Source organism: Ascaphus truei, chromosome 9 (genome assembly GCF_040206685.1).
Source record: "Ascaphus truei isolate aAscTru1 chromosome 9, aAscTru1.hap1, whole genome shotgun sequence".
In the NCBI taxonomy this organism is placed as follows: domain Eukaryota; kingdom Metazoa; phylum Chordata; class Amphibia; order Anura; family Ascaphidae; genus Ascaphus; species Ascaphus truei.
This window is the reverse complement of record NC_134491.1, coordinates 68,524,890-68,551,181: the sequence shown is the minus strand read 5'-3', so window position 1 is coordinate 68,551,181 and position 26,292 is coordinate 68,524,890. Positions and strand designations below refer to the sequence as shown.

Below are 26,292 nucleotides of genomic sequence, written 5' to 3'. Positions count from 1 at the left end.
ATATTTAAACATATTAACCTCATTACTTGCCTCTTCCATGTGTATTTCTTTGATTTCCAGGTCGCATTGCAAGAATGTATAGTGAGACATGTGTGGAAATTTTGGCAGGACTACTTGATTTCAAGCAAGAGCATATCACATCAGGTAAATTCCTACCATACTTTATATTTTTCGTATACAAAAGGCAATTTTAAAAAGTGTCCTTGGAGGCAGACTACGGGAAACCCGTTGTAAAAAGTAGCTGAAAAGTATAAAGTATTAAAATGCTAAATTTTCTATGCTGACCTACTGTTATTACAAGAAACTCATTTTAGTAAAAATTGTGCTCCAAAGTAGATAAAAGCTTCAGGCAGTTTTACCTCACATCCGCCCAGACTAAAAAGAGAGGTGTAGCAATTCTAATTAATAACAGACTCCCCCTGGTAGTAGAACAGGTAAAGCGTGATAAGGAGGGCAGATTTTTGATCCTGGTTGGGAAAATTAGGGACCAATGCTTGACGATTGCAACCGTTTATGCCGGGTGTGAGACTGATCCGCTGTTTTTCACATCTTTTTTTTTACATTCTCAATAAAGTTAGCAAAGGGCACACTATACTAGCAGGAAATTTTAATCTGGTTTTAGATCCGGATCTGGATAGGTAAGCTCAATCGTCCCAGAGGCGGAGAACAGAAACACGGGGACTTGTCAAGGGACTCAAAGAGGTGCAGCTATCTGACATATGGAGATATGGAGAGAGTTGCCCCCTCGAGAAAGGGGTAACACCTTTTTTTCTAACCCCCAGCAGAATAGTTTTTTTTTTTTTTGTATCAAACAGAATGGTCTCTTTGGTCATTGCGACCCAGATACATGACATTTCATAGTCTGACCACACACAAATTGAACTGAAGTGCACGGATCTCAGCCTTCACAGACCTGGAGCAAACTGGAAATTAAATGAATGCCTCCTTAAAATACCATAGACAAAGAGATCAAAAGTTATTTCGAACCCAATGTGGGAAGCATAAGCTCACATGTAACACTTTGGGAAGCACATAAAGCTACTCTTTGAGGTTCTCTCATTAGCATTGCGGCGGGGATAAAACTAAAAATATATTAGAGCTACAGGTAAAATTAGCAACCCTCACGGGGGAACACAAGAGACATAAGATAGAAACGCTTCAAAAAGTGAAGGATACCAAAATTGAGTAAAATTTGCGCCTAACCTCCCAGGCGGAAAATACAATCATTTGGTCAAAGAGGACATTTTACGATATACCGAACAAGCCAGATACCTTACTAGCATCTAAACTCAGAAACAGACAAGCCAATTTTAATATTCAATCTATTAGTCGTAAAACAGGAGGGCTGACCTCCAATCCTAAAATGATAATGGATGAATTAAAGCTGCAGTTCAGTCTTTTTTTTTTTTTTTTTACATTTATTTTTTTACTTCAATAGTTTTATGTGTGCAATCTCTAATTACCTAAAGAACTGTATAGCTGCAGGTCAATTTGTTTTCCATGTATTGATAGGTCGAAATTTGGTGACATATTAAAAGCTGGCATTTGTTTATAATCTGCTTGACTGGCAGTGGAAGCTCATGAATATTCATGAGCATTCCTGCACTGACAAATGCTAGAGGGTGTGCCAGAGCTTGTGACAGGACATGAAGGGGCAGTGCCATAGCAAATGGCTGTTAAAATAGAATACAAGAAAATTGGTCTTTCAAAGTTGTTTTTTTAAAAACGGAAAATGCTAAAAGTATTTTTTCTTACTACAGAACTGATTTTTAAAAACAAACAAACATGCAGGATATTGACTGAACTGCAGCTTTAAAAAAATATTACGAGGGACTTTTTGGCAGGGAGAAGGTGATATACAATGCTAAAACGAAGCAGGCACTAGAAGTTTTCCTGGCTGAGGCCGGGTTGCCAAGGTTAGTTGCGAAGGAGGAGGCACTGTCCAAGGAATTCACAATAGAAGAGCTAACCCAAGTCATTAAGCAGCTCAAACCGTCTAAGGCTAAGGCCCCGCTCCCAGAGTCAGCGCGCCCGCACTGCAGACAGGCGGTGCGCTGACATACACAGACCGCAATATGCGGTCTGTAAGGAGCGGGAGCCGGATCGGGAGGTGGGAGGGAGTGGGAGGTTTGACAGGGAGGGGGGGCGTGGCTTGAGCGGAGGGACCCGCTACTCTTCCCCCCCCCCCCTCCCTCCACGGGCTTGGGCTGGAGCTGCTTATGGTAAGCAACACACACTCATACACACACACACAGGCACACACATACACATACACACACACAGACAGAGGCAGGCACTCATACACACACACAGACAGGCACTCACGCTGCTGTCACTCCACACTCCTCCCCGCCCCCCGAAGCCTCTCCTCCTCCCGAAGCCTCCCCTCCCCATTGGCTCACAGCCACACCACGTGACGCGTCAACGCTAGGGATCACCATTTTCTTGTGTCCCATAGCGGCTGATGCGCCACAGCGTGTAGTGCGCTGTGCCGCCAGGGGGGACCGGCTCGGGAGGATTCCCCTGCTGGTGGGGAACTCGCGTGTGGCCGCCCGCGCCACTGAGCGCAGCAGGACCGAGGCCTTAGGCTCCCGGCCTGGACGACTTCTCAAATTTATACTATAAAAATGTATAGATACGCTTGCCGCCTATCTTCTGAAATTGTATAATGCGGTCTTGGACGGGGCCTCATTCACGGAACAGATGCTTCAGGCTTCCATTTCCCTGATCCATAAGCAAGGGAAGGACCCGAATAGCTGTAAGAGCTATCAGCCTATCTCCTTGATAAATTTGGACATCAAGATTTATTCTAACCTGTTAGCCAGCAGAGTGAGTCGGATTCTGCCCAGGCTGGTTCACCCGGATCAGGTGGGATTTATTCCAGGAAGGCAGGCGACACATCATTCTAGGTGTATAGTTGATTTGATTGAATTGGCACATTCGAAAAAGATCCCAATCATGGTTCTAAGACTGGATGCTGAAAAAGCATTTGATAGAATTAATTGGCCGTATTTTGTCGCCACTCTTGAGGCTTATGGGTTCACGGACAGGGCCTTGCATGCCGTCACCGCATTGTACAGAAATCAATTTTAAATGGAAACCCCACTCTATCAAATATCTCGGAGTTAATCTGACTAGTCACTACAACTCACTCTAGAAGGCAAATTACCCCAAACTAATCAGGGCTTTGAAAGAGGACATAAGAGCTTGGTCCTCATATAACATCTCATGGAAAGGCAAAATTCACTGTATCAGAATGAATCTTCTCCATCACTTACTTTATCTGTTTCAGACCCTGCCGATACCAATTAGACTGAAAGATATTCGTGGTCTACAGTCCTTAATTACCAAATTTATTTGGAGTTTAAAAAAAATCAAAGAGTCAAAAGAAAGATACTGTATAGACCGACATCGGTGGGGGTCTTGGCGGTACCTTGCTTGTTGTCATACTATAAAGCGGCTCAATTAAGTCAGTTATCTCAATGGCACACGGACCCCAATTGGAAGCGGTGGGTGGACTTGGAGAGAGAGGTGTGTTCTCCAGTTGAATTATACAATCTAATCTGGACCCCCAAATCTATACTTAAATCCTTCAGGGGGCCGCTCTCCTCAATGTCCAGCTCATTGGAGGTATGGGAAGCTACTAAATTCAGGTGTGGGCTAACCTCTAGGAGTACATTGATGACCCCATTATTTGATAATACGAACTTTGTTCCTGGACTGATCATTTGAGATTTTGCAATTTGGAAACAACCGGGAATCCTTAGGTTTAATGATTTTGAGGTACGGAAAAACATGAAATCATTCGATCAAATTAAGGCAGAAAAATATATTTCTCAATCTGTGTTCTTTAGGTACCTCCAAATAAGAGCATTTTATACAAAAGCAGCACCCTTCTCCCCATGAACAAATTTTGAGCAGCTCTGTTTGTTGGAAACAGACACTGGTAGTGGACTTACTTCTCAAATGTACAAAGAAATAGTCTGTTCGGGCAAGGAATACTCTCAGCCTCTACAGTATACTTCTCAGTCGGAGGAAGACCTGGGGGAAACCCTAGAATCAGCAGACAGGAAGGAGATATTCAGGGCCGCATCGAAAAGCTCGATCTGCACGTCTCTGAAGGAGAAAGCATATAAAGTATTGATGAGGTGGTACCTCACCCTGCTAAAACTGTCCAAATTTATCAAAGGGTATACCCCATTGTGTCCCAAACAATGTGGAGAGCAAGCAGACTTGTTGCACATGCTTTGGTCTTGCCCTCGGATTCAGCCCCTCTGGAAGGAAATTCACATTTGGATACAGAGAATTTTGGACCTCGAGATACCATTCGATCCGTGGATGTTTTTACTGAACAGACCAACCCAGCAGCTATCCCGAGAAGAAAATAAGAAGATCGCAGCATTGTGGAAACAAAAAGACTCTGCAGAAATTGCAAAAATTAGGAATAACATTTGGTTCATTTACCAAATGGAGATGCTTGCTAGCCTGGCAAATGCCACAGGAATCAAATTCCAAAAAGTGTGGCAGCCGTGGCTAGCCCAATCAGATATACAAGGGGTGAGTTTGGCCACAATAATGCATTTATAGTTCTAGGTGCGTTCTTGTCCAGTGAGTGTCAGGGGGAATGGACGGAGGTCCTCTGGGGCTACACTACCCTTTTGATCTAAGGTGTACATATTGGCTCATTATCGAGAGTAAATGGGAGAGGCTGCGAACAAAATAAGGTTACACACTACGTTCAGGCAATCAAAAAATTATATTGAAATGGACCCGAGGTGGACCCTACGCCCCCCCCCCTCCTTTCTCCTTCCCCATCCCTCCCCCACACTCAAGTTTCTCTTCATGAGTACACGTTGAATAGACATATATGTACTATAGATGTTGTAGATACAATGTATTGGATGTTGGCAAAGTATTTGTATTGTCTGGATATTACATTGTATCATTGCATTTTGTAAATAAAAATGTAAGTTACAAAAAAAAAAAGCTAAATTTTCAATGTTAATGATGGTGTATTAAAGTGTATTTCAAAAACTCTGCAATTCCCTTGAGAAAAACTTCCTCCGCTTTGTTTTAAATAGTTGAGCTACTGTATACATGAGGACATATATGCTGTTAAAAAAAGGTTCTCATGTTTGTCCATTAGATGGCATAATGCTTAAATTAATATAGTATAATTATACTAAAAGTGATTACCAAAACAACATTTTAATTATATAAAGACTAGGCTGTCTGGTGGTAAGGATCGATACAGATCACTAACAACATACATGAAACACAATATACCGGCGCCTAGAGACATCCCATAACCCTAAGGTGATAGCTGACCAGAGGATGATACAGTCCTTAGTGTCCAAACAATGTCCAAATGTATCTTGATTGAAGTCTCGTGACATATGGAAATAAATCAAGAGAAAGATCATAGTGCAACACTGACACAAAATAAAATGAAATAAAAAACCACTAACCACAGACACTACATAAAACAACATGAACCACAGAATGGCTAAAAAATAAACTAGTGCTATTTAATAAATACAGCACAGACAAAACCAATGTCTAAAAAGAGGAACACAAGCTGAGGGGATCCAATCCGGATAATGTAAAATCCCCTATCGAACATTTGTGGAGCTTTGAGAGGCTTTTGGCCGGGTTCCGTGTTCGTGGTGCAGCCCTAGGACTCCCGGTGATGGCGCATGTTTCCGTCACGTCATCAGAGTGCGACGAAACCAGCGGGTCTGGAATCGAGGCAGCAGTGAACGTGGCGGTGGCGTCCGAGCCCTGGAAGGACCTTGTGGAGTGCCCTCCTTGGAATCTTGCACCAAGGGAGTGATTGAGCTGCTGACCACGCCAAATTATTTACATTTTGTTGTGAGTAGGATTCCAATTTTACATTATCCGGATTAGATCCCCTCAGCTTGTGTTCCTCTTTTTAGACATTGGTTTTGTCTGTGTTGTGTTTAATAAATAGCACTAGTTTATTTTTTAGCTATTCTGTGTTTCATGTTGTTTTATGTAGTGTCTGTGGTTAGTGGTTTTTTATTTCATTTTATTTTGTGTCAGTGTTGCACTATGATCTTTCTCTTTATTTATTTCCATATGTCACGAGACTTCAATCAAGATCACTTTGTTTGACACTAAGGACTGTATCATCCTCTGGTCAGCTATCACCTTAGGGTTATGGGATGTCTCTAGGCGCCGGTATATTGTGTTGTTTTATTAGATGGCATCATTATTTGCATAAATACTTGACATTGTAAAATGATTTTGTCATTCAAAGTAGGCAAAGTAAGTGTAACAGTGTTGGGTTCGTATAAATTCAAATTGGTTGTGGGGATCAACATAAGAGTTATTGAAATTAAAACTCACAGAGGTCTTTTCTTCAAATGTGCTATCACTGCCTGTGTCAACAGTACATTTGAAAAAGAGGCTTGTGAAGTTTGAAAAACCCTAAATACTGCAATTGCATTTATGAAGTACTCTCATGTTGGTCCATTTAAAGATATCACAACTTGCAACCCATCCAAGATAATCCTGTAACATACTACATCATACTACTGAGCAGATGATAAGATGAGCAACTGAGCTGTTGTGTATTACAGCCGTCATACAGACTTTCCGAGACCTTGTTTGGCTGTGTCCCCAGTGCACTATGGCGGTGTGCCAGGCTCTTCCTGGATGTGAGGAAAACATTCAGGATAACGAGGTAATATATATGCGGTATAACAATTGAAGTGATAAAGGCACTCAACGCTTGATCCCTTGTATAGTTGTATTGACAAATAAGCAATAACTGACATGAGGGTATGTGAAAAAATTTTTTGAGGTAAAGTCCCCAGAAGAGCCAATGATCCCTGAAGGGCAAGAAATGGGTCAGAATGAACTAACCCAAGTCAAGCCCTCATTGGGATTGCTCCTGGACTCACAATAAGCACATAATAATGCATAATACTCACAAATCCCCTTTGCCAATGTCCTGTAAAGGCGTGCAGCCTGGTAAGGAGATGCTGGTCTCAGAAGGCAATTCAAACAGGGGAAAAAACAGCGCACCGCCAAAGTGGGTCCCAAGCCAAGATCATAAAAAGTCTTCTTTATTGATCCATCTAAAAGTGGAGGTTTAACACCCTCTTACGCGTTTCGTGTAAACATACACTTTATCAAGGAGCCTGTTCTCACCTATCTTCAGTCGTGTTTCAATGGTAGGTGTCGGGGCGTCACCGGGGGGTCTCCGCCTCCCTGCGATGTCCCGCAGCTCGTCAAGCTCCAACGTTGCACCACCTAGGCAGAAGGTAGGGTGGGAGGGGAAGGACACAAAAGGGACACAGGACACATACGGGAAGATACATTGAATTGGCAGGGAATCAATGGCCCATGACCATTGCCCCTCCCTTGCCTTCGGGACATGGGAATCTTTTGGAACCTCTCCCAGATCTCCTCCCTCTGACCTGGTGGCTCCATTCCCACTCCTCCTAAGGACTTTCTCGTTACCCGGGGTGTAGGCCCCGGACCGAGTCTGTAGGCACATAGCGACGACCAGACCACATTGTCAGCCAGCGACTGCGTCTGATGTTCTGTCTTATAGCATCATTTCCGTATCCTGTCTTACCTCATCCTCTCTGCTTTTGGTCTTACCTCTTTAGATCCTCTGTATGTTTCTTACGTTTTCTGTACCCAGCGTCGGGACCCAATCCCACTAAGTACCCTGGTATATTTACTGATGCTGACTGGCATTTGCTATCTAAATCCTGGTTGTATCCTATCCTGCTATTATACACCCGGGTCATTTTAGCTCGCAATCCACTCTTATTTAGCTGTAGCCTAATTCCTTGTTTATTTTAACTCAATTTGCTCTCTATTTGAACTAATAACTCTAATTAACTCTATTTAACACCATTTATTAATTAATTAAGACCCCACCTTATTTAGATCCTAATTTTAACTCTATTACTTAATTTAGACCCTGTTTTTAACTTTCTTAACCTATGCCTTGTCCCATATCTTGGGTTCCCCTTCCCCCTGTTATTCCCTTAGCTTGTTTATTCCGTCAATTTAGGCAGTTATGCGAGGGATAATTAGATATGTGGTCTTTATTGAGAGAACATCAGGATTCCCGTTATTACTTGCGGGTCTAACCTCCTGGAGGAGAGAGTAGTATGCTCTGTGCGTGCATGTGTATGTGTGCAAGTATATAACCGTACATGTGTTTCAACATTATCCCTAATCACCCGTCTACATCATCTCCACATGCGTATTTGAGGGTGTGCATCTATTGCACCCACCCACCTTATTGGGGTAAGCTTGTGCAGATGCATGCATATCCCAGTTCTGCATCAATGGGCTATATATAGGTGCTTTTGTTTTTAGTGTATTTTATTTTCCCTCTCTTTTTTTTTTTTTTTTAATTTACCCTTGATATTTTTCTAATGTTTCTACTCCTCCCCTGGCTTCTTTATTTTTATGATTATTCCTTATTTTTGTATTTGCATGTTGGACTCCACTCCCCGCTTATAGGTTAACCATGACCCCGACATCTTTATTAAGCCTCCCCCCCCCCATCATGGGACTACGGAAATATGCAGATTCTTTATTTGCATTGTCATCTCCCCCCTGGGTCTCTGCAGCCTCTCCGGACTGCAGCCATAACTCCTGCAGGGTCTTCCTGTAGTTTGCCGGAGCCCCGCCTTTTCCGTCCAGCTCCGGCGCCATTTTGGATGTGGACGGATTCCCCTATTAGGACCTCTCGCGAGATTTGCCAGCTCCTCCTCCGTTGTCATCCGGCTCCTCCCTGTTTTCTGTGGGTTGGGAGCCGATCCAAGATGGCCGTCATTCTCAGATGAGCGCTGCAGGGGCTGAGGGGCGGTGATCCAACTGACCTTAATGGGTCTCAAACTGGGCTCGCAACTGTAGAGCTTCAACTGGAACAGGTAAGTGAAAGAAATTGGCTCATGATCTCACTTTGGGCTGCGAGGTTGTTTCTTCTTGTCCGCTTTCCTGGCTTCTTTCCACGATAGGTCCGATGCTGAACCCCCTGTAGTAACTTCCTCCGGTATCTTGTCCTGGAGCCCCAGTTTGGTAAGGAAGGTTCCTCCATCCTCTAGGCATCGCAACGTGCTGGCCGCTCCATTTTGGATCACCATCAACCTGTACGGGTATAGCCATCGGTACCGGGTCCCTGCCTCTCGCAGCACTTTGGTGATGTGGGCAAGCTGTTTCCTTTTTAGCAGGGTAGTGGGAGATATATCTTGGTAGACTTGCAGCTTATACCCCTCAAAGTCCCCTTGGCTCCTGGTTATTTGTCAGAATGTCTCCTTCACTTTAAAAAAGTGAAATCTTGCGATGATGTCTCGGAGGGGGGGTAGGGGGGGTCCCTTTGTTGTGGCCGCGACCTCAGAGCTCTGTGGCAGCGGTCCAGGTGCAGGTCTTGTTCTGAGCGGTCCGGCATTAGATTTTGGAGCCACCTTCCCATAAAATCTTCAGGATCGGTCTCCGGGACCCCCCTGACCCTCACGTTGTTTCGGAGGTCTCGATTGTCGGCATCCTTCTGCCTGTCCATGAGGTCTCTGACCGAGTCCCTCACCTGAGCCACTTGCTTGTCTGTTTTATGTAGGGCTTTTATTGTAGCGTCCATCTTTTTTTCTAGGGAGTCTGTTCGCTCTTCTATCCCGCAGATGTCTGCTCTTAGTGTTGCCACTTCTGATTGAAAACATTTTTTAATGTCCAGACAAAATTCCCTCATATCCCTTTGTCGCATTATCTGATTGTCTCTGCTAGTGTCCTCCCTGTCGACCTCCTCCTCCGATTCAGAGTCGCTTCGCGCCATTTCCTCCTGACTTTTGGCCCGCACTCAATCTCCTTTGGCAAAGTAATCCGTCAGGACCGTGGAGGTTCTCTTTGATGGGGTCGCCCTCGACATCCTGGCTTGATAAGGCAGCTTTTGGGAGAGTTCTGGTATATGTTTTTGTGCACTCTGATTCTTTTTTTATTAATATGCTGCCGGCTGTGAACGGAGCTAATGGCTCACACGTCCATGCAGTTCAGCCGTCGCGCATGCGCCAACCCTGACATACATTTTTAAAGGCTTCATTAGTCCAGGGTCCACAGTTTAAGAACCACCTTGATCCACAATATTTCTCTTTATAAAGTTTATTTAAGAGGTACTGTACAGATAAAAAAACTGATATAATTGTCTTCATTGTTGCATTGCATAATGTCTATCAGGTAATGGATTATGTCAGTGGTGCACAATTTTTTTTTTTTTTTTTTTTTTTAGCCAAGACCCCTAAATTTAAATGTCTACTACACGAGACACCCCCTCCCGCCCCACCCATCGTGTAAGTCTAACATGCATTTTGGTTATATGGCAATCAGAATATTATTTTTGAAATTAATGACAAGAAATAATGCAAAAAGTAGCTTTAATAATATAAATATATATGTCTCAAAAATGAATAGACGATACCGTTCTGTGGCTAACGAAATGCTTTTATTTGTGCGAGCTTTCAAGATACACTGATCTCTTCTTCCGGCGACGGTACATTAAATAAAGCAAGGTTAAACTTAAAAACAGTGCATATACTGTAGGAATGTTATCTGTGACTGAAACCTAACACCCCCCCCACCCCCTGTTTAGTATGCGATTTATGACTTGTTGTTAAATAGTCCCTGAATGTTAGTGATGTGAGAGAGTGTGTGTGTGTGTGTGTGTGTGTGTGTGTGTGTGTGTGTGTGTGTGTGTGTGTGTGTGTGTGTGTGTGTGTGTGTGTGTGTGTGTGTGTGTGTGTGTATGTAAATATATATTCGTCTTCTGTCACATCATCAATAAACACTGGTGACCCAGTGCCATTGTAAGCTATGCATGCCCACGCCATCACACTGCCTCCACCGTGTTTTCCAGAATATGTGATATGCTTCAGATCATGAGCCGTTCCAAGCCGTCTCCATACTTTTTTCTTCTCATCATTCTGGTACAGGTTTATATTAGTTTCATCTGTCCAAAGAATGCTGTTCCAGAATTGGGCTGGCTTTTTTAGATATTGTTTGGCAAAGTCTAATCTGGTCTTACTATTCTTGAGGCTTATGAATGGTTTGCAAGATGTAAGTAGCCGGCACATCAGAAACAGATCAGTCCCATATACATATCTGTGTATATATAAGTATATCCGCCAGGATCTCTGCACTGATGTTAGTGATAAATATATAATCCCTATTGGGGATAGGGACTAGTACCTAGTGTACATTGACACAATAATATAGTACATAAACTGTCCCATAACCATAATGAGTGATAGCATAAGCCCACAAGCGTAACTCACTATTCAGCTTCATCCTCCAGTGCGGTCCTATTGTGGTTCCTTCTTGAGAGGCGTGCAGATCCACCAGCAAGGTAACAAAGAGCAAGTAAAGCAGAAAAGGGCAGCGCACTGCCAAAAAAAGCAGGAGGAGGCTCACTTGTACAATAAAAAGTATTCCATAAGGGGTTCACACATCACCCCTAAACAGCTACAAAAACCACCACACCAACGCGTTTCGGGCCATGTGCCCTTTATCAAGGTGTATGCTTAAGATATGAACAGTCTGCATCTAAATACAGAACCTGTTTGCGCCATTGAGTGACGTCACGGGTCACCAGCCAATCAGAATCAAGCTCCTTCGTGCGGGAGCTCTGATAGGGTAGTGTGTGAGTCTTCAACAAACGAAGCTTTATTGAAACCCAGCCACTGTGTCAGTACGTTAAACACACCGGCAAACTGCTATGATCGATTCTAATAGGCTGAGCCAAAGGACGGCATGTTCATTGGGCTAACAAAATACAACAAAGACAGCTTTATCAAAAACTCACATTGACATTCCCATATTATGTGAATTGTGACGTCAGTCAATATTCAAAACAACAACAAACAGTGAAAAAGTAATAATACTATCAATAACAGATGTGCATAATACTAAAAAAGAAAAAATATATAAATATATAAAAGGAGCTTGATGCCGATTGGTTGATGACCCGTGACGTCACTCAATGGCGCGAACAGGCTCTGTATTTAGATGCAGACGGTTCATATCTTAATCATACACCTTGATAAAGGGCACATGGCCCGAAACGCGTTGGTGTGGTGTTTTTTGTAGCTGTTTAGGGGTGATGTGTGACCCCCCTTATGGAATAAACTTTTTATTGTACAAGTGAGCCGCCTCCTGCGTTTTTTGGCAGTGCGCTGCCTTTTTCTGCTTACCTTTTGGTGAACCCTCTGTATTTGCTCTCGTGACGTCTTCTCTTTATCGTAGCCTTGGATAATGATATGCATACCTCCTGGAAAGCTTCTACTTTATCACTGAGGATTAAGATATTCCTCTGCCTTGCAGACTCACATTTAGGTTGTTCAATCTCTAGAATATGTCAGCGAGGTAGCTAAGAATTGCAAGCCATTTTTCGTCTATAAATTGTTGAGCAGCTGCGAATACGGTCAAACAAAAGTCAAAGAGCCCCAATGCTGCATCCAATATGGCAAATTATATCATTAAATACTTCTATGTATTCTCATAATTAAGGGTAATTAAGTAAAACATTTTGGTCAAAGTATATTTAAGCATGTAACTTTGCCAAGGTATGCCTTTTCTACAGATACAAAAGAAATATTCTAACCTCAAAAGTCAAACCGACATCGTAGCACTTTGACACGCGACAACCAGCTTACTTCAGTATGAAGAGGAAGTTTATTGAAACAGAGCCCATTTCATTACTCATGATTGTAAAAAGCCTACTATTCAAAGCTTTCGCCTTGACCACATTCACAGCATCTTGCAGTACTTTGTTTACATCTGGCTCAAGTTGTTTCGCAGCTAAGGCTTTTCTTTGTTTCATCTAATGGTGAAAAGTTACGTGTGGGGCAATTACTTTTACTTTGGCTGTAAATTCAATATTCATGCCTGTTAACGCAGCTGCACCATCTGTGCAGATCGCCATGCACTTGTACAACAAAAGAGCTTTAGTTTTGGGAAACTTATTGACAATACCTAAAATTGAAACTTCTAATGACGCTCTTAATGCTTTTTGAGGAATTGTTGTACGTTTTTCCGTAAAATGTTTCTGCGTGTCCAATGCATTTGCATGCCTTTAAAAAAATTTTTTTTAAAGTGTGTGTGCCGAGCACGCACATTAAAAGTGAACCTTCTTTGTCTTTTGTCACAGAAATTGTATTTGTGATGGTGATGTTTTTAATTAAAAATCAAAACACAATTTCAATGTCAAAACGCAAGAAGTTTGACTTGGGACCCATGTTTTAGCTATTTGCACTTCTATATTTAAAGTGTGAATTCCTAGTGTATGTGCGTCACGGTGTGTGTGTGTGTGTGTGCGTTCGCGTCAGTCAGTGTGTGTACGTTTGTGTCAGTGTGTACGCGTTTGCGTCAGTGTGTGTGTCTGCACCAGTCAGTGTGTGTGCGTCACTGGGTGTGCACGCTCCAGTCAGGGTGTGCGTCACTGTGTGTCAGTCAGTCAGTGTGTGTCAGTGTGGCGCTGGGGTGTCCTGCAGGCTCTCCAAGCACTCCCTCCCCCCTCCGAGGACACCGCAGTCAGCGCTCCCCTCTCCCCCCCGAGCTCTCAGAAGACCATGTTCTAACTACATCTGTATAGAACTTTTGTGTTGATTCAATAAAAAACCTGCAGCTTCAACTGCACATTGTTAATTTGTGTGTTGATTTAGAATTCCTACTAAAGTAGTGGTCCTGTTTCTTATATCCCCAGGGGAAGCAGGCCCTCATTTGGCTTCTGGGGATGCACGGAGATCTAATTCCTAATGCCTCCTATGTCTTGGAGGACTATGCCGATAATGTTAAGACCGAGACCTCTCCCACGGTAAAGATAGAACTGCTGACCGCCCTCGTCCGACTCTTTCTCTCCCGACCAGCTGAGTGTCAGGACACACTTGGACGCCTGATTTATTATTGCATAGGTGAGTAAAGACTTTATTTTAACAGGTCCTTGAACTTCTGGTGTTCCTCTTCGTAAAATATAGTCCAGTAAAGCCCTCAAAGTTCCTTGTAGACACTTAAACCACTGTTTATTATGCTCTGGAGTATATAGAGAGGAAGGGCACTAGTCGGTTCTCACAAAGCAAACTATTTATTAGCCACAAAGGACCAATGTTTCGGCTGGCACAGCAGCCTTTGTCAAGAAAAATTACATGTTAGTGTGCACAAACAATGAGTTTAGATACCCTTCATAATTATCAGTGCTCCCGGTGTGTCTAATCTTCTCCCCCTTACTGACGTCAGTGCCCGTTGCCAAACATAGCGTTTCTCTTTGAGACCAAACAATTCTAACTTTGACTCGTCTGTCCAGAAAACATTGTTCCAGAAATGTTGTGTTTCAGCTACAGATGCAGCGGCTAGTATCTCTAACCTACCGAAACACGTACTGGTGAAACGACCAAAAGTCGAGCGTTCGTGGAACAGTGCTTGGGAGGGGGAATGACCCATGAGGATTAACACAGCGGGGATCCCTGCTTCTGAATAGGACACCCGCTGCGTGAATCCTACGGGGCTGCATCAGTCTGTAAGAGATGTGTAGTGAGAGTAGACCGAATCGGTCACTCTCTGTGCTCCTCTAACAGGTGATCACACTGCTTTTGTTTTATTTAAATAACATATTTTTGAAGCAGGGAGTTTCCGTAGCTGAACCGCATTTATTTCAGCCTTGGTCCCCCTGCTTCCTGAGTTACAGGCAGGTATCTCCCCCGTGGGGAACATCAATAACTGTTTTTCTGAAGTCCTCAGAGATTTCTTTTGATCGTGACATGACCGGTTTACACACATCTGTATGGTGAAGACCAAACTCACAAAGTTTCTGATCTTTATATAGGGTGGGGCCTCCCAAACTCACTCCTAAAGATCTACCTAATTATTTAAACACCTGATTCTATTTAACCCCATTCATTTTCACTTTTGTACGTACCCCGACTTTTAATTGTTCATTTTTTGTCTAATTCGTACATCATTTTGTTTCAAAAGACATTAAAAAAAATGGTTAATATAAACCCCAGTGGATATTTAAGAAAAGACTGGTCTTGATTCAAGAAGGTTATCATGCAGAAACTATGAAATTTCCGTAATTATCATGGGGTTCACCAACTGTTTCTCGTCACTATACATACATCTCGCCCATTATTTTCTTTATATCACTTTATTTAAACCATCTGTATGACCTAAGCTAAAATAAAAGTTTTGTTTTATTTCAATTAGAAAATTGTCGAGGCTTGGTTATTAAGTTATCCCCCCTTCTCCAATGTTGAACTACCCTCATTAAATCCTATCAAAGTCAAAAGACCCAAGTAAGGTTCATCAGTTTGCTGTTAACGTCACCTCTCATTTGTTTTGTATGCTCTGTACTGTGACTTCATTTTTATATGCTGTAGAACTCCAGAAATATATGGTTGTAATTTTAGGTATTTTGAGGCTGGTGCAAAATGGCTGTTTATTTTTTCTATGGAAAAAATTGTGCATTAACGAAAGAATATAATGCATTCCAAGAAGATTTAAAATAGGAATTTAAAAGGAGAATAAAAAATAAAAATACAAGTTTGCTGCAATTTTCCGTGACTTTATTTAAAAAAATTTGGGGAGATGTTGCACTTTTAACTGACTTGGAAAGAATAGAGACCCCCTAAATTTGTTTATACATTAGCTTCCCCACTAGTTCCAGTGCCACTAAAAGTGTGTCTCTTGTTTTACTCCTAGAGGAGGAGACAAACATGGCCGTACGAGATCGTGGTCTCTTCTACTATCGACTTCTATCTGCTGGTGTGGAAGAAGTTAAACGGGTGCTGTGCAGCCTAAAATCTGACCCATCCCTTGGCGTCTTGGTAGACCGGACGGAACAACCTATTAACACTTGGGTATCGGATTTTAACACCCTACTGGCTCTGTATGAAAAAAAACACTGGGTATCCTTGACTGCCAGCTCAGCCAGAGGTGACATCAGTCTGTTAAGTAATGCTGGAGACCAGCTAGTAACAGGTAAGTAGCAAATCAAAGTCTTTGCTGAGCTTAGTAGAACCAGGGGATCCTGTGGAGCTCAACTGTGGCCAATTACTAAGAAGTATAACTTTTAAATATGGCTGCCATGGTTACCAAATCCTGGGAGATTTTACGGTTAATTTACTGACAACTTGCAACAGGAGCCGTGCGTTTGAACAATACAACCATCTCCACGCCCGTGCTACTATCTCCCTCCAAAAATTGAGTTCTGCTTTAAATCACACAATAAGGGCACACTTTTTTTGGCGCCCTCACACAGCAGTGCAAATCAAGGATTAACAGTCCCCTCCTTTTTTGTAGGACCTTCTTTCAAACTTCAACTTTTTACCTCTCCTTCCTTTCTGACCTCTCCTTCCACAGCTCTGCTATGGGACTGGCTGAGATGAGCGACTCCTTATGTTTATTTTATTTTTTTAGACTCTCCGCTATTGGAGGTAATTTGTCTGGTCATTGGAAGTTCTCCTTCGGGTGTGATTGTCCCGTCAATGCAGGGATAGGTAGGGAAGGAGTCTTTCCCATTGTGACCATACTATGTCCAGCAAGAAGGTGCCTTTCAGAGCATCCAGGAATACAGAGTTAGTGTTGTTACCGCAAATGTATGAGGCGGGCTGACGTCATACACGGAAGTATTTTTTTGCAAGGAATATAAATGCAAGGTTGTTTTGTCTGGTGGCACCTCTGCTTTTCAGCTGGCCTCCCTGAACAGTTTTCATGTACACCGCCTGGGCATTTTCTCTGCACAGTTTTATTTACTGTTAATGCAGCATGCTCCTCAGGATCAGTAATTGTATATTTCCCCTTTTATTCTTTGTGCATGATTATTGGTACAATTGCATGTTCTTACTTCAGTGTAAATGCAGGCTTACTATATGATTGCAGGATATGTCTGAATCTTCAGCTCCCAAAACAACAATCTTTATTAGCGCAGAAGAACCGTGTTTTAATTCTTTTGGACATGGTATTGGAGCCTCCAAGAGTATTACTATACAGGGAAGACCTCATGCTTCACAGTCCACTAACTTGTCTATTGCAAGGAATCTGCAGTTGACTGTCTGGAGATTGTGCGAGAAAGATTAAAAAGTGACTGAATCTCTGGACTGGTTGTATAGATGCTGTTGAAATCCTGGAAGAATTCTACACAAAAAAAATATATACCAGATTATGGAAAATGACCACAGGAATGGGTGTAACGGTGTGCTAAAGCAGCGGTGCGCAAACTGAGGGCCGCAAGATTTTTTTTTGGGGGGGGGGAGGCGTGGGTGGTTGCAGAGGTCCCAAACTCTTCCCCAAAGCATTTAAATTAAATGCCAGGGGTCCGCGCGAGGCCTCTGCAACCTCTACTTACCGGGATTCAGCCGGCTTCAGGATGCGTGAACATGGCAATGTGGCATCAAATGAAGTCACGGTTGCCCTGGTAACGTGACGTCAAATGATGCCGCGGTTTACGTGACGTGAACGCGCGAGGTAAGGAGGAGGCGGCCATAGGAGGAGGTAAGGCAGGGGGTGCGCCGCAAACCAAGTTTGCGTGCCCCTGTGCTAAAGCATAGTACCCTTTTGTGAATCTTGGCCTTAGTGTGCACCGAAATGATAAGGTGCTTTTAAGAACACCACAGCAATTCAGAAGTAAAGTTGTCATATTTAAACTTAGATGTTGAGATTATACGTCACTCTTTTGTCTAAATCCTGGGAATTGGAGACAAGATGACAATATTTGGACATAGTACGGGTTCTTTAAATGTATTTGGACAAGAACGTAGATTTTAGAGAAACAAGTCATGTGTTATTCTTCTTTCTTGAACCAAAATTTGAAAAACAATGCCACGTCCACCATTGCAAGATGGATGGGTAGAAAAAGCAATTTATATGACGTATGAAGCATTCAAAGGGGAGCCTTTACATCCTATTAAGGCAGATTCAACCAGAGCAATCTCTGCATCTTGAACAGATTGGACTCAAGAAACCTATGCAGAGCAGCAACGTTGTCTAGTCTCTCTTATTAAGCCCTATTAGCTTACCGTGGCAGGACGGCCTGTAGCCGAGGTCAGGGAACAGTCCACACGTGTAGTTTCAGGATAAATGAAAACGTTCAGTGGCTTTATTTCTCCACAGCAACATAACATGCGGGTACACTGTCCCTTTAACAAAATAAATCCTGCTCCACTTTGGGAGAAAAACTGACTAATAACACAGCAGACCTATCTAGCAGGCTGGCTGGCTAAACCAGAACCAAACCATAAGGGTACTTTAAGCAGTCAGTAAACAAATGAATAATCCTTACTTTGGTTGAAGTAGTCTTTGATGAAATCCCTCTGGCTAAGGGCTCACGCAGCAGTGTGCTCCTCTCTAAGGCAGGGCAGCTACTGCCAGTCACATGATCCTTTTTCTACCTTGCTGGCTCTCAGGTGTCAGCTTGCCTCCTGATTTCCTAACTTCCACCTGAGTTAACCCTTATGAGTGCTGGATGAAGCACTCAGACATATGTCTCCCAGGCGTAACTGATAGGAGTTGACTTCACTCTGTCACATACCTCCCCTGTTTGTGTGTGGCTAGTGTCCCACACGACTGAAGCCCGACCCTCTACTCCTTCTCTTGACAAAAAATCAGCATTTCCATGGTCCTTTCCAGGTCTATGCTGAATATCAAAAGAGAAGGGTTGGAGGGCCATATACCACCTGGTCAACCTTGGATTTGTGTCCTTCATGGTGTTTAACCACTTCAAGGGCGCATGGTCAGTGACCAGGGGAAAGTGTACTCCGGCAACATAATGTCTCAAGGCCTCAATTGCCCATTTTACAGCGAGGCACTCCTTCTCAATAACGGAATACCTCACTTCCCTTGGGAACAGCTTCCGGCTGATGAACAGTATGGGGTGTTCAACACCATCAAATTGCTGAGACAGCACTGCTCCCAGTCCTACCTCTGAGGCATCCGTCTGGATGATGAAGGGCTCTTTAAAATCTGGGCTCCGAAGAGCGGGGCCCTCTGACAGGCACTTTTTTAGCATGTCAAAGGCGTCTTGGCACTCCCAAGACCATTTAACTTGGGTCGGGGCACTCTTTTTTGTCAGATCTGTTAGGGGTGCAGATATTTCTGAAAAATTGGTGATAAACCGCCGGTAATACCCTGCTAACCCCAAAAGGGAGCGGACCTGTGTCTTTTATCTGTGGGGTGGGGACTTCCTTTATGGCGGCCACCTTGCTAGCTAGTGGCCTTACTATCCCTCCCCCAACGGCATAGCCCAAGTACTTTGTAGTGGATTTACCCAGGGCACATTTTTTTGGATTTGCAGTGAGCCGTGCTTCTCTTAAGGACGTTAGGACTGCCCTTAACTTTTTTATATGAGACTGCCAGTGTCTGCTATAGATGACAATGTCATCCAAGTAGGCCGCGGCATATGCCCTATGGGGTCGTAGTACCTTGTCCATTAACCTTTGGAACGTGGCTGGAGCCCCATGTAACCCAAATGGCATAGTGACGAATTGGTATAAACTGAGAGGGGTGGCGAAGGCAGTTTTGCATTTGGATTCTTCCGCTAGAGGTATCTGCCAATATCCTTTCGTGAGATCTAGGGTGGAAATATACTCTGCTTTACCAAGCGAGTCAAGCAATTCATCCACCCTAGGCATTGGATATGCATCAAATCTGGATACAGCATTTACCTTTCGCAGATCCACGCAAAACCTCACCTTCCCATCTGGTTTAGGGACCAACACGATAGGGCTACACCATTCGCTGTGGGACTCCTCGATCACGCCCAATTCCAACATGTCTATTATCTCCCTCTCTACCAGGTCTTTTCGGCCCTCTGGCAATCTATAGGGACGGGACCGTACTTTTACGCCAGGTTCTGTCTCAATCCTATGGGACACTAAATCAGTCTGCCCTGGCAGCTCCGAAAAAACATCTGGGAACTGGTCACATAATTCTAGTAGGTCTGACCTTTGTTTCGTTGTTAACTGCCCTCCCATGGGAACCTGATGGTCATTGTACGTACTACCCTTTGGAAGCTGTGGACCCAATCCGTCTCTCCTTCCCGAGGGTGGATGAACAGCGATCTCATCGTTTTTCAGGGTTTCAGGAGGTTCACGTGGTAGATTTGTTTACCCTTCCTGGACCCTGGTTGAGAGATCTCATAGTTCACCTCCCCGGTGCGGCGGAGAACTTGGAAAGGACCCTGCCATTTCGCAAGGAGTTTACTCTGATGTCGGTAGTAGTAGCATCACTTGGTCCCCAGGTTGGAAGACCCTCAAGCGAGCATTCTGGTTGTACTGCCTTTCTTGACGTTCTTGAGCAGATTTGAGGTTTTCCTTAGCAAACCGACCTATCATGTCTAGGCGATTTCTAAGGTCTATGACATACTGAAGGGTATTCTTGGAGGGGGAGGGCTCCTCCTCCCAGGATTCCTTCAGTAGGTCGAGATTACCCCAAGGTTGGCGTCCATATAGGAGCTCAAACGGGGAGAAGCCTGTAGATGATTGGGGAACTTCTCGTACCGCAAACAGGAAAGGGAGAAGTTCATCCCAAGCTCGCTTTTCAGTGTCCACAAACTTCCTAAGCATGGTTTTTAAAGTACGGTTAAACCTCTCTACCAATCCATCAGTCTGAGGATGGTAGACTGAGGTCCGGACGGATTTTACCTCCAATAACTTCAGGATATCCTGCATTAACTTTGCCATGAAATTTGTTCCCTGGTCAGTTAACATTACTTGGGGAAGTCCTACCCTAGAGAACAGTTCTAACAGCCTGTGAGCAACCTGTTTAGCAGTAGCTGATCTCAGAGGGAAGGCCTCAGGATATCTGGTGGCATAATCTACAACAACGAGTATAAATTTATGTCCCTTCGCAGAGGGTTCTAAAGGTCCGACCAGATCTACCCCAATTCTCTCGAATGGGATGGCTACCAAGGCAGAGGAACCAAGGGAGCCGGCTTCTGTCCTTTTTGACTAGTTAACTGGCATTCAGGACATGTCTCACATAGTTTCATGATGTCACCATGTATGCCTGGCCAGTAAAACCGGGACGAGATGCGGTCCGTGGTTTTATCTCTGCCCAAATGACCACCCCATGGGAGAGTATGGGCTAGGGTGAACACCGTTTTAATCAACCCTTTAGGGCAGGGGGGCGCAAACTTTTTTCCCTGCGCCCCCCTGCCGGCTGTCCCCTCACTCCCGCGCCCCCCCCCCCCAACCCCAACTTACCCGCGCTCCGGCGTAATGACGTCACGTTGCCATAGCAACGGGACGTCACATGACCTCCCAGCGTCATTTTGCCGCCGCGTTGCCATGGCGACGCAGGGAGGAAGCCGCCGGAGCCACGGTAAGTTAGGTTTACAGAGGCCCTGCAGCTCCCCCGGCACTTAATTTAAGTGCCTTCGGGTAGCGCGCGGGGCCTCTGTAAACCCCGCGCCCCCCGTCGGCAGTCTCACGCCCCCCCTGGGGGTCGTGCCCCACAGTTTGCGCACCGCTGCTTTAGGGACTAGCATCTGTCGAATGACCTCCCCTGTTTGTGTAACCTTATTCACACGATATAAAATGTCATTCAACAGTTCAAAATGTGGATACACTTTTACACCCTGTTCATCCATTATCTTGTTGTTGACCTGTACCACCTTCTCGTATTGTCTAGCCAGAGCTGGGTCCTCCCTCTGCCTCTGACGGAAGTCAGGAAGATCCAGGTCTGGCAAAATTCCCGTATCTATCTGTTCCCCACCCTGGTCATCCCCGGCCATGACCTGCAGTCCTTTTGGCTGACTAATGTTACCAAGAGTCCCAGCCTTTCTTAACCAGTCCTCTTTTTCCACACGTCTCTGTTTACGTGTCTTTGGGACATGGTGTCTACGGGGAAAAATCTCTGGGGGAAAAGGGAACAATTCTCCGGGCTTCTCCGGTACCAGAGAAGTAGGCTCCGTAGGAGTAGGGGCCAACAATGTTTCAAGGTAGGGCCAGTCTCGGCCAAGTAGAACAGGAGCAGGTAGCCAGGGAGCAACTCTCACTAGTAGGCTAGCCTCTTGATCCTGGATACGCAGTAGAACGTTCTCCGTCGGGTATCTCTTTGTATCCCCATGGATACACTCGATATTCCAAGGAGAGCCATAAGATAGTCTATTGCTTGGAATTAGGCCCTCTAGGATCAGGGTTTTTCCAGAGCCCGAGTCCAGCATGGCATTTACTTTTGTCCCCTCCAGAGATGCTGGGACTAACCACGGATTGTGGTCCCCTCGGATACAAGCTGTGGCAGTGGTTCTGCCATATGAACAGTCCATCTCATCATCTCCTGAATCCGCAACCTCGGTCGTCAGCGGAAGCGCTCGACGGGGCTCGGCGTTTGGACCTCTCCGCTGTTGGATGGGATCCTCCCTTCTGGTTGGTGGGGTTATCCTCTCCACCGGGTGGGTGACAGGAGTCCAGGTTCTCGGGGAATACTGTGGGTGGCGGCCTCCCTTGAGTGATCCAGTGTTCTCGGACCCAGGACGGGCGTCTCTGTGGGAGTTTGTACCAGGAACCCTCCGAGATGGGAAAGGGTCTTCCGATCGGGTTGACTGGATCTCCCGAGCTGGCGGGTTGTAGACCCCTCGATTGTCTGCTCTCCTGCCTCTATTATCACCGGAAGCAACTGGTGTTTGCACCGGCCATTCCCAGCTATCCTGTTGGGTGTCGTCGCCCAGGAAGTTTTCCACCAAGTGGACCGCTGAATCCAGGGAAAATGCATCGTGTCTTTTTACCCAGGAGCGGGAGGAGGGGGGCAGTACCTGTATGAACTGCTCGATCACAAACTGTTCAAGGATCTCTGCCTTGTCATGTTTTTCCGGTTGTATCCACCTGGTACATAAGTCTACTAAGCGGTGGGCTACGACCCGGGGTCTGTCTCTGTTTGTATATTTCACTGTCCGGAACCGCTGTCGGTAGGTCTCTGGAGTGAGGCCTAGGCGATTCAGAATAGCAGCCTTTAGTTGCTGATAGTCCATGGCCTCGTCTGCTGGAAGAGCCTGGTAGGCTGCCTGAGCTTCCCCTATGAGGAGTGGAGCCAGAGTCGTTACCCAGCGATCAACTGTCCAGCCGTGGGCCGTGGCTACCCTTTCAAAAGTGAGGAAAAATGCCTCTGGGTCTTCGTTTGGCTTCATTTTATGCAGCATCACCGGTGGATTATTTGAAATCCCTGGTCTGCCTGGGGCTGGGCCTCCGGCCAGCAATTGGAGTAGCTTTTGCTCTCGCCGGGCCTGTTGCTCATCTTGCTGGGCTTGTCGCTCATCTTGCTGGGCTTGTCGCTCAGCTTGCTTCTCTGCTAGCTGGAGTTGTTGCTCAAGGAACTGAGAAAAAATTGTCTCCATTTTTTTTTTTTTTCCGTCTGTGTGTGTGGCCCTTCAGATACAGGGCCCGTCCAACATCCCACTTCTGACACCACCTGTGGCAGGACGGCCTGTAGCCGAGGTCAGGGAACAGTCCACACGTGTAGTTTCAGGATAAATGAAAACGTTCAGTGGCTTTATTTCTCCACAGCAACATAACATGCGGGTACACTGTCCCTTTAACAAAATAAATCCTGCTCCACTTTGGGAGAAAAACTGACTAATGACACAGCAGACCTATCTAGCAGACTGGCTGGCTAAACCTTAACCAAACCATAAGGGTACTTTAAGCAGTCAGTAAACAAATGAATAATCCTTACTTTGGTTGAAGTAGTCTTTGGTGAAATCCCTCTGGCTAAGGGCTCACGCAGCAGTGTGCTCCTCTCTAAGGCAGGGCAGCTACTGACAGTCACATGATCCTTTTTCTACCTTGCTGGCTCTCAGGTGTCAGCTTGCCTCCTGATTTCCTAACTTCCACCTGAGTTAACCCTTATGAGTGCTGGATGAAGCACTCAGACATATGTCTCCCAGGCGTAACTGATAGGAGTTGACTTCACTCTGTCACACTTACTATAAGACATTACATCTTTAGCAGAGACCTTTTATGACAGGAAAGTGCGGTGGTAGACACTTAATCTGCTTCTTTTTTTTCATTCCTAACAGTGTTTGTTGCATCCCTTGGTTTTCACTGCTGTGTAAAGCCGACAAAGAAAGGGGGAATTTAACTTACTATAATTCTCCTTTCTTTTCCGAGCACGTCCCTGCAGTGTTTTCCATCCATTCTTCTTTTTTTTCTACTACACGGTGGTTCTATTGGGGGTTGTTGTAATTAAGTATTTTCACAGGGAAGGCTGAACGATGGTGGGACAGATATGGAAGGAGAGATCACATTTTGAAGTTTGCAGGCTAGTCCTACAAAGGAGGAGGGGCTGTTGACCCTTGGTGTGCACTGCTGTGTTAGAGCTATAAGAAGTTAGAATCTTGATAAGTCAAATTCCTTTTTGTTCCCTTGATGCATCTGCAGACTTGCATACCTCGAGCCGCCAGAGGGGCCTGCAAATTAGTCAGTGAAAAAGTTAACCATATACTAGGTAGGAAACAAATGTTATGTTGCAGAATATGCTATAGATATTAGTCTTTATTTCTAAGCAGGACTGCATCCCCATTAATACAGATATACTTTTTTTTTGTAGCAGATCTTCGTTCAGCAGTGGATTCTGGTGATCTACAAGTTGAGCCAGAGTCTGCTGACCTCACATTAATCTGTGACATTGCAATGACCCCAGAGCTGTTTGAGAAGAGCTGGACCGCTGTAGACGCTGCGTGTCATTTGACCATAGACTGGAAGGAAGATGTGCACCCAGACACCCTGCAAACCGCCTTACACTTGGTCAGCATCTACACCATCGCTAAGAGCAAGGCTGGTTCACAGCCGTGGAAATGCTATCTCTATGCACAGGACCACAAGGGAGGTTTATTTCTTACAGAGCTGATACTCAGTATGGATACACTGTCCTTGCAGACTACTGTGAAACAAAGCCTGAGGAGTGAGGCTGCCCTCCAGAATTTTGCTTCACTTCTAAAGACCGCAATCGGAACAGTCTTGGCCGGGTCCTGATAAAGGACAGGACTTTATTGCACTGCTGGATGTAATTTGTGTTGTCCCAGACTCACATTTAAAGCACAGTTCCCACTGCATTTTTTAAAATGTATGTCCTATACTGTACAATACAGTGTCTGTTTTCCGTGCTCACTGATTCTTTTTAAAACTGTATGTTATGTGTGGAAAAAGGTAGCTCAAAATCCAATATATTATGGCTGGTAATCAGTTCTCACTTAAGACCAGATCCACATTGTATACTCTGCTTCATACTCTGCTAACATGACATAATTTTAAACATAACAGACGTTATTTTTCCTGAGATTAATGCATATCCATAAAGCTAATTACATGCAAAAATAACAGCCGTTGTTTATCTCGCCAGCATAGGCTTAACGGTACGTTAAGATAGCACAACATTGCGTTTGCTTCCAATAACGTGGTGTTAGGTACAGTAAGTCTTGCCAGACCCTGAGAAGAGTATGAGAGTAAGTCTATTTTACTTGAGTACCCAGTGACTTGTATACCTCTCCAAAGACTCCATTAATGATCCAGTGGCTAATGCTATTCGCGAGGCCCTACATCAGAATAATCCATCCCTGGTGAAACGGGCCCCCACCGACACTGTCATCCTCATAAGAGAATGGGACAAATTCGAAATAGAGAGTGGTCTACTCTATCGGGTCGTCCCCTACCACAATCATCCTGACAGATGACAGCTGTTCCTACCCCGAAGCATGCAGTACCATGTCTTACAATCCTTGCCCGATGATCACGGACACCTAGGGGTGGATAAGACCTTCGGGTTAATAAGAGACCAATTCTTCTGGCCCAAGATGCGGGAGTCCATAAAACGGCATTGCAGAAAATGGCTAAGGTGCATACAACGAAGGACACTACCCACCCGTGCAGCCCCGATGGGTCATCTCAAAAGCTTTGGCCCAATGGATTTAGTCTGCATGGACTTCTTATGTATCTAACCCGATTCAAGAGGTATAGGCAATGCGCTGGTAGTGACAGACTATTACACCCGCTACTCTCAAGCATTCCCGACAAAAGACCATACAACAAGCGACAGAGAAGCCCAATGCTACATCCAATATGACAAACATACACAGTAAAATACTTATTTATTCTCTTGAAAAAGGGTAATTTAGTTTAACCTTTTGGCCAAAGCATTGTAAGCCGGTGAGCCACGACAAGGCAGACCCTGTCCACAGGTCCTAACACTACCAGATAAAATACTAATATACCTCTTTTAGGATTAAAATTCTCATTTGTCTCTATTAGGAGGGAGAAAGACCAACATTGGATCTAT

General features: G+C 44.6%; 1 protein-coding gene across 7 annotated transcripts in view; it reads left to right on the top strand.

Moving 5' to 3' along the window:
- AP4B1 (adaptor related protein complex 4 subunit beta 1) overlaps positions 1-25,123 on the top strand; it is a 59,029-nt gene extending 33,906 nt beyond the window's left edge. For 4 of the 7 annotated variants that reach the window (XM_075615308.1, XM_075615307.1, XM_075615310.1 and 1 more), the window contains 5 exons: positions 61-144; positions 6,603-6,706; positions 13,739-13,946; positions 15,730-16,008; positions 24,568-25,123. In XM_075615308.1, coding sequence (XP_075471423.1) covers positions 61-144; positions 6,603-6,706; positions 13,739-13,946; positions 15,730-16,008; positions 24,568-24,992 — 1,100 coding nt within the window. In that variant the 3' untranslated portion in view covers positions 24,993-25,123. Of the gene's footprint in view, positions 1-60; positions 145-6,602; positions 6,707-13,738; positions 13,947-15,729; positions 16,009-24,398; positions 24,466-24,567 lie in introns of all 7 variants that reach the window. The other 3 variants (XM_075615314.1, XM_075615311.1, XM_075615312.1) reach the window with 3 other exon arrangements.
- Positions 25,124-26,292: the final 1,169 nt, after the last annotated feature.